At 41.3% G+C, this 8,979-nt stretch overlaps 1 protein-coding gene across 1 annotated transcript; it reads right to left on the bottom strand.

Moving 5' to 3' along the window:
• Positions 1-3,546: 3,546 nt before the first annotated feature.
• On the bottom strand, positions 3,547-8,973 carry MBLAC2 (metallo-beta-lactamase domain containing 2). The gene is made up of 2 exons (XM_082300929.1): positions 8,485-8,973; positions 3,547-6,955 (listed from the first exon to the last, which is right to left on the bottom strand). Exons 1-2 carry the CDS (start codon positions 8,927-8,929, stop codon positions 6,567-6,569), a joined length of 834 nt encoding a protein of 277 aa, XP_082157055.1. The 5' UTR covers positions 8,930-8,973; the 3' UTR covers positions 3,547-6,566.
• Between the last annotated feature and the right edge of the window lie 6 nt (positions 8,974-8,979).

Genomic DNA, 8,979 nt, shown 5'->3' with positions numbered 1-8,979 from the left:
TTCATGGAATACCACCCAGCACCTAGGCTTGTGCAACTCTGAAATAAATAATCCTTGTCTCCCTCAAGTGTGTAATTATTGGCTTATTTCACACTGGGTAACAAATCTGATTTTTGTGGTCAACACTTACACTGGCCCTGCTGTAGCCTGGATGTGTGGTGGCTGTGTTGGAAGAATTCCCCATGGCCCCAGGCCCTGCTCACTCCTTCCCGACTGTTGGAGGTGCAGTAGGCTGTGAAGAAGCACACACAATTGGCATTTATAGAAGCATTTCTGGCATGGTACACACTTCGCCTTACTAAAAATTTGATGGAGAGCAGTATGTACCGTGTGGAGACTGAAGACCTTTATGTATAGTTCCAGTTGTCACTGACACTAATATTTTTGTGTCCAGCAAAACAGTCACTGAGTCAACATTACATATCTGTGTGGGGGAAATACATCATTGGTGAGAAAACTCAGATTTGTGAAAAGTGCTGCCTCAGTGCTCTGGTCTGTGACAGAGTAATTGTCCCTTATGCCTTGTTTTGCAAACAGGACTGTTTTGTAACCAGCTGTGACAGCATAGTATAGTGTGACTAACTGGACCATAATAATATTCAGATCCGTGCTAATACGGTGTTGTGGGGTGTGGCTATATAGACTGAAAATTTTCAGGCAATGAAAAATTCCTTCAGGCATTTGAGTCCTGCTCCTTTCAGGACTGATAGCATATCTTGGAGATGCTTTGCACCTGGGTTTCCAGTAAAAAACTATTAGTAGGTTTATACCGAGCACACAGTATTGAATATGTAGAGTTTGACTTGCTCAAGACGCATTTTTCCTGAACAAAGTGAAGCAGAGATTAAACTCACTTGGCTGTCTGTTCATATTATGTCTGGTGCACAGATCAAATACACAGAAGCAAGAGGTTTGCAACTGACCTCTCTTTACAGATGGTAGCTTTACAACTAAAAGCATAAATTACTGGCAGGTTTGACCCCCAGCCTGTACTGTGGTGCAAATATAACCACAGATTCATTTTTTATGTGTTTCATCCAACATATTTATGTGTCCAGAGAGAAAGGAAGCATTAACCAAATGGTGCATGCCTACTGGAGTGTGGGAGAGTAGCACCAGGAGCCTGACTACACCAAGAGCCTCAAATTGCCCTTTTTCACCCCCACTCTCACCTCCTCTTCATGTTGATCCTGGAGCTCAGCATAGGGGCCCTTGGTCCTTGCCTGAGCTGCACTGGAGTTACTCCTACTTTTGTGCTGCATGCTGCTCTTGCTGACATGTTGACCAGACTGTGGCCTGGGCATGAACTTGAGTCATCACCTTGCCACTGTCTGCAGTCACTGGGCTGCTGACGGGTCAGGTTACTCTGCAGGGAGGACACAACCCCTGCCTGTGTTGTGATTGTGCTTGGCTTCCAGCTTGTCCTCCCTCTCTCACGGTCCACCTGTGCCCTGGCTGCTCTGTGTCAAGTAGAGTGAAATACCTGATACTCTGGGTGTGCTTCGGGGAACTGGAGATCCACATTCAGGTCCCTACTTCTAAACTTAAAAGGTAAAAAATTGCTCCAGAAACCAAAGTGCCACTCTTTGTAAATTGATTAAAGCAGTGCTTATACTGCATGTGAAACAGAGATGCAAAGAATTCCAAACAGAAAAGACAGGCTCAAATAATAATAGCTAAAAATAAGTACAGAGTTGTGGTAGCAGTGACTTGCAAATCCTTACATTTTCAAATTTGGCTAAATCCCTCCTAAAATCTCCTCTAATGAATAGAGTTGGTAAATTAGAATATCACTAGCATGTTCATCACACATTCATATTGTCAGCTTAATAAGGAAAATAATTAATTATGAGATATACTTAAAAGATGTTGTTACTGGCTTTTACTTAATTTTCAAACTCATCTGTTGCTTTCTGAAAGTCATTTGTGGGGCTGTCTGCCAGGCGTGTCTTCCCTTTGAGTGAATGTATTTTCTTTTCTAGTCCTAATTTTATTGTTATTTGAAACTATCCTACCACTCCATTGTCCTTAACTGAATTTGAGTGTGCAGATTATAAACCTCATCCCAACTGCTCAAAATCAGATCACATATCAGAACCTTAATTAAATTAATCCTGAATTTTTAAAGAAGTTGGGCAAGATTTCAAGCAAGTTCAAGTTAGTTTTATTCATGTCACTCTTAGAACAAATCACATGTAAAAATCAATGTAAAAATATAAAGCCACATTAAAAACATACAAAGTATCATTGCCAGTTTGATGATTGTCAATGTACTTCTTTGTGCATCTCAATCAAACTGCTGGGAAATACCTGGCACAGCCGCAGAAGTGTTGTCTAAGTTTCTGAGCCTTTTCCCATGTCAGAGTCTTTTTATTTATTTATTTTTTTGTTTTTCCAATTTTAATTTCTGTTGAATGCCTCCCCAGGACTCAGCTGGGCATGTGTGGGATCATGCACATAGTTAGTTACTAAAATAATTTTTTAATGATTAATTTTTAAACAGGTGAGATTAGCCTGTCAATAAAATCTGAGCAGTTAGGAGTAACCGTGTGCTGAAGATGGATTTGGGTAGCACAGTAAAAGCAAGGAGCAGGCTTATAATACCGCTGGTTTCTAGTTAGATCTTCAATTCTGTTATTTTCATGGTAAATGCAGCCCCCGCCCGCCTTGTGGCCACCCGGTGGCGTCACTGCCCCCAGCGCAGCGCCGGCGGGACAGCGAGGGGACATTCCCACCCAGGGACACTGCACAGGAGGGGGCATCCCGCCCCTACAGTCACTACTCGAGCAGTAACAGGCTTTGGGGTAGGATTACACCGCTACGCCAAGCAACGCGCGGCTGATGTGTAAGCTAGTACAGTGACTTCACAGCACTCTACAGTGCCTGGACTCATGATGCACGTGAGGCGGCTTTTTGACTGCCCCGGAAAACCCGGTGCAATACAGCTAAAATGTTTTGGCTAGCAGCTCCTCCGTGTAATAGTTAACTTCAAATAAATTTAAAATAGAACAGAACATAATGAATGTTTTTTTCATTGCTTCTCGATCGTTCATATACTTCCTAATTCAACTTGAAAGTGAAGGGACTGAAGAAGTAGTAGTGGATAATATATGGCTGAATTTTTAGACCCAAGAGGTACTGCTTACTGATTTAAGTAATGCATTAATTATAAATAAGAACTTGAACCAGTGTTGGTTGAATTCTGAGACCTAGATTTTTAACGTTAAATATTAATAAATCCTCCTTTTCCTCCACCTTTATCTCCCTCCCGCTTCCTAACAGAGCTGCATATTGTTGTTTTTTGTTTTCTTTGGCTACAGACATCTGCTCGTGGAAGGCACAGTACATCTATGATGTGTAAACATTTTTAATGTAGTTTCTTGCTCAGAAGCATAAATAATTCTGCTAGCAACTTGTATATATACTCCCATCTAGAATGAAAAGCTTCTGTTGAAAAACACCTAGAAATTATGACTTAACTGCATAGGATTATAATATTTTATTATGATAAAACATTAAAAAAATTAATTCTTATGTGCAACCTGTTGTTTAACATCATAATAGTCTTGAGAGATTACAGAATAAAACTTCCCATCCAATTTTTGTCAATTCCCCAGTCTACTGAAAACTGCATTAACATATATTTAGATATTACAAACAAATCAACTCAGTTCTAAATGCTCAAGATGATGCAGTATTTACACTTACAATGCACATTTTAAATATTTAATCCAAGTAACGTTAAAGGACCACTGTCAAACTCTTAGATTAAAATTTGGTAAGTCTTAACAAAAATAATCAGAGACAGTTCTTTCAACTTAAGATCATTTAAGTATTGTTTATCAAGTAGTAAATTTGTTATAATACAAAAAATAATTTCATGACCCTCAAAAACTACTTTCATTTGGATTATAGCAGCAGTTTACTAACAAACTCCACTTTGGATTATGTGCATGTAAAGCTCACTTCTGAGCTAGCAAATTATCCCCTATATTTTGGTAAAGAAGTCAAAGTTTTGGTTATATACTTAATGGACTTAAGCATAGCTTAATAGGGCATTTTGACAGTGATATGGCCATTTAAGGATCTTAGCTGACAGAGACATTGAGCACAGATTTAAACACAAATTAGGTAAAATGGAGGTTATCTTTCCTTTTGAACTGACTGTGAGTCTTCTCTTAGGAGCTCAGGCTTTACAATACAGTAAAAATCTGGCTAGATTGATTCTAATACTGCATCAAATAAACAAACTGATAGTGGTATAACAAAGAATGCCAATTCAAAGTGATCTTTCTCTCCTAGTGAACATTTGCAAAACTTTTAGCAACTTGACATCCATATTGGCAGGCTTTGTGACAGGACTTCTTGGTGTCTGCCTTAATGCACAGGGCTCCCACAGTCTTCACAAAAACATTGCTTAAAAAGCATGACTATTACTGGTTTTACACCACTGTCAATTTATTTGCAGGAATTCAATTACTGTTGGGAAAGCTGTGACACCATGGCATCCTCTGGATAACTGGTGTAAGGTTTAGTGGTATGTATACCTTCAGCCTGCTTCCCAGGCTGTTTTTGTGTTTCTTCCTCTGCCAACTGAGGCCAAGATGAAAACCTCTTGGTTTTATGACGTAAGTCTACCCACTGAACACTCCTCACATCATACACTGATTTACATGGACTTCTCAAAAAAAAAAAAAAAAAGAGACTGTAAGCTGAGTGATAACAGGTCTTTCAAGTGCTGCATCTCTGCATGTAACCTGCCCACTCACAATTTTGCTTCAGCTTGGAGATAGGCACTTCTAACAAGAACTAGGCACATTTTAACCAATCAGTACAAATCCTGGTGAAAAATATATTCACAGTAAAGACAGGAGTGCAGTGATCTATGGAATGGAAAAAGCCCTACATAAGATACTCGCTTTCATCATTTTTAGACAGAGATGCTTTTTATTTTGCAATCGTTTGGGGTTTTTTTCCCACAAGAATTTGCCTCTATTCAGAAGGCTATTCAACTTCCTCTCCCTCATGTCTTAGAGCCCAAACCTTTGGCTCCCTTTCTATTGGCTATGATGGGGGCAAAACCTTCTGCATAAAGTGAAAGCCAAACAAGAAAAGCTAAACTGCACTAAAATTTGTGAGAAACATTTGCAGTCTTTTTAGGAACATATATATATATATGTCTATGCACAAAAATAAATTCAGACAGTGTCCTTTTAAAAAAGTTAAATATATACAAACTGTTAGAATAATTACACAAACTCTAACCATTTCAACAGCTTTTAAATATCACACATTCAATTTTCATAAGCAAGTTACAATGCTATTTAGCATTTCTCAGTGTCTTCAACACTTTTTTGGAACTAACTCACTGCAACACAGTTTACATTTCTGAACAACCATGTGCAGCACGTACTTCAGACGCAAACAGTAAACAATGTGAGTTACATTCACTTTGCGGTAACAAGTGTACTGGCTGCTTAATGCAGGACCTTCACTATGGTAAATTCATATTAAAGCCTCAATCCCTCCCCTAACACAGATCATTAATAACCAAGTTACAATACAGTCACATAAAAATACCCGTAAGCATAAACAAATGCTTTAAGCTTGTCACAGTCCACTTCTCTCAATTTTCCAGAACAACATACTCTATAAATATTTTTTATAAGCTTATCAGAAAAAAATAAACACACCAAGCAAAAGCTCAATCCACTTTGTAGAGGGTAGTCTAACACATTAATTCACTAGTTCACAATTTCTCTAATTCCTAACTCACATGCCTACAAGCAAAACAGTTCCCTAGCCAATGGTGAGAGTGCTCCTGCTTGCTCCCTCTCTCCTGGTGCAGTGGTTCCTGGCACCACACCAGGAAACATGAAAGCCTCAACAGTCCATCTGCACCAAAAGCTTTTGTCATAAACTCATGTATCTGTGACTTCCAGCTTGAAAGTCTGGTCTATTGAACTTCCATGTGTTAGTGTATTCTAAAGAAACTGCCAGACAAGTACTTTGCAACCGTAAGGCTTCAGGTGATGAGAGGTGCAGCAGAAACCACGCCCACAGGTGGCAATGGCTGCAGAATTCTCTCTTTCTGCCCACTGAGTCCTGCATAGGTGTTGCTCCTGCTTTGACCTAATGGCATTGCTCCTAGCACACACTAGGTCTTAGCAAGAGCTCTGCTAGGTCAAAACCTGAGCAGGAGTTGATGAATAATCACAAGTCTAGTACTACATCAACAAGGTTTCAGGCATTAATGTAAAACCTCTCATTTTAGCATATCCATCTGCTAGAGTTGTAACAAAAATAAAACATTATATTTCAATCGCAATACACGTGCAAACACGCCCTGAAAACGTAGAAAGAAAAACTGTTGCTTTGGCTGAAGCTTCTAGTTTGAGAGTTTTTATAAAAACATGAATAAAGTAGGAAAAACCAGGGAGAATTTCTGAAGCTCACCTGTATCAATTTGCCATCTTTTTCCTAACGCATACTGCTTTTGCTTGTTATTGATGCTTTCACAATCCATTTGGTTTTACAGCAGGTGACAGATCACACAAAATTGACTATCACTGAGAAGTGATTCTTGAATTTGTAACACGAAGTGCTATGCTTGCAATGGATCTCATGGCACAAGTAGAAATCTTGTGACAAACTCCAGCTTGGGAAATGTAGTTGGAAGCTAACCGATACAGCCTTTCTGCCCCAAATATGTTAAAGTGCCCAGGTAGTACCTTCTCCACAAGACCTCTGTCTACTAAGTCCATCAGGCGCTGGCAGCTTGCAACGTAGTCACTGATTCTGCTGTAGGGAAGCCAGTCGATCATAGATCCATCATACACCACATCTCCACTGAACAAAATCTTCCTGTCCTTGTCATGTAAGCAAATACTTCCTCGTGAATGACCAGGCATATGCATGACCGTGAGCTGTCGATCTCCGAGGCTGATCACATCCCCTGCAAACAGATTTGTTACAGGAAAACTTATGTATTTGTCATGTTTTTTTCAAATGACACAGAGAGAACTACCTACTCATACGCAGTGAGTTTATACATACTATGTATTGCAACAGTGGGAGTGGGGCATTTATTTTCTTGGTGACTGCCGAAGAGATGATGGAAATATATATGTAACAAGAAAGTATTTTCCAATGACACTAACAGTTAACACAGGCTTGGGTTGTATTAATGGAATATATTCACATGTGAAAAGCAACGCAGTAGAGAAAATACAACAGGAAACGAATATAACACATCTAAGCTGGTTGTCCTTTGAAAGTTTACAAAGAATGTATTTCACAATTTATTATAATTTATCCGTATTTAATTCATCTAGAACTGCACTGCTGTTACTCCTAAAAGGCAAAAGGCCAAAACATAAATTGCTGGAGGAGAACCAAGACAGGCCTCCACACACTTTCTTCATCTCATTCAACAAGACATAAAAATAAAACTTTCTTACCATTAGGTCATTTTTTTGCCAGTTTAAATGTGAATGCCTTTTAACTGCACCAGCCACTGAACTGATACTTGTGTCTCATATCTCAGTTAATGTCTTAGAAACTCTGATGCTACTCTGGCAGCCAAAGTACTTGCTCCTTTACAAAAGGTTTTTTTTTTTTTAAATAATCCCTCCTTTTAGAGGAAAAAAACAACTTAAACTTCTGTTGATTTACTATAGTTAAATATTTGTCACATCAGTTCTTTAGTGAAGCCTTCAGTAAGTTCAGTTCTGCTTTTCCAAGCACTTATGTGGGATAGCCTAATAAAACCAAGAAGAGAGGAAGTATCATGCCAAAGGTGTCACCTGTCTGACAGCCACCTTTTAACTTTTGCTGAACTGTATTGTAAAGTTTAGGTGTTTTGTTACCAAAAACCCTAGTCACTGTCTCCTGTGAGAGACTAAATGACTTTTTTTTTATCTGCAACAAGCCGCTTCTGTAAATGCTACATCAGTAAGAAGTGATTTTTACGTAAGTCAGGTAAAATTCAGTAAATGTATTCACATAAAATTCACGTAAATTCTGTAAAACAGAAACAGTATTCTCGGTACATATTTCAGGAACTGTTCTGTTAATTGCACTTCTATGTCTTGACAGCTTATAAATAATACGGGTGCTAGAACATAACCTGCTGACATACCATTTGAAGCCTAAGGATAAACCTGGGGTGCTCAATTAAGTCACTTAAATCACTGCTGAGTGATTCTCATTCTAGAGGGAAAAAAAGACTCTGCCGCCAAATACTTTCAGAACTGGGAGAAACGGTTTAACCCACTACGCATCTTTTTGGTCCCATGCTGACTGCCGGTGGTCTGTAGGTTCACAGGAGTGACAAAATTAATCGGTTTAATTACTTTATACGAGGAGCTGAGTAAAGCAGGAGGCGCTCAGCGGCAAAGGAGCCGCTCCAGAATACCCAAAACACCGTGCCCCGCGCCCCCGCCGCGGCTCGCACCCCCCGGGCGGCGGGGCCGGCCCCCTTACCCTCCTGCAGGAGGCGGCTGGGCCGCACAGGCGGCACGCGGAACTGTCGTGCGCTCCAGCCGGGCCGCGGCGGCCGCGCCACCTCCCGGTCCGACAGCCACGTCACGGCCTCATAGTTGTCGCCTTGCAGCAGCGCCGCCGCCTCGGCGCTGTGCACCGCCACCTCCTCGAAGTGCTGCAGCCCCCCCGAGTGGTCGAAGTGGACGTGGGTGGCCACGGCGAGTAGCGGCCGCGGCCCGGCGCCCTCGGCCGGCGCCAGCAGCCCGGCGTCGCGCAAGTAGTCGGGCAGGCTGCGCAGCCCCAGCCCTGCGTCGATCACCACGTCTCGCTGTGAGCCCCGCACCAGCCAGATGTTGGCCCGGTTGCCCGATTCGTAGAAGCGCTCCTGGATCCAAAAGATACCACCGCCCAGGGGCTTGTGCGCGAACCACTCCAGCGCTGACATGGCCCAGCCGTCGCTGCGCGGCCGCGAAACTCCCGCAGCGTCTCGGCGGC

The sequence above is a fragment of the Coloeus monedula genome, assembly GCF_965178545.1.
Source record: "Coloeus monedula genome assembly, chromosome: Z".
Taxonomy (NCBI): Eukaryota; Metazoa; Chordata; class Aves; order Passeriformes; family Corvidae; genus Coloeus; species Coloeus monedula.
Note: the sequence above shows the minus strand (reverse complement) of the source record. Positions and strands in the feature narration are given on the sequence as shown.

Coding starts and splice junctions, on each gene's coding strand:
- MBLAC2 (XM_082300929.1), bottom strand. CDS start 8,929: ATGTCAGCGCTGGAGTGGTTCGCGCACAAGCCCCTGGGCGGTGGTATC. Junction 6,956..8,484: donor CAGCCGCCTCCTGCAGGAGG/GTAAGGGGGCCG, acceptor ATCTGTTTGCAG/GGGATGTGATCAGCCTCGGA.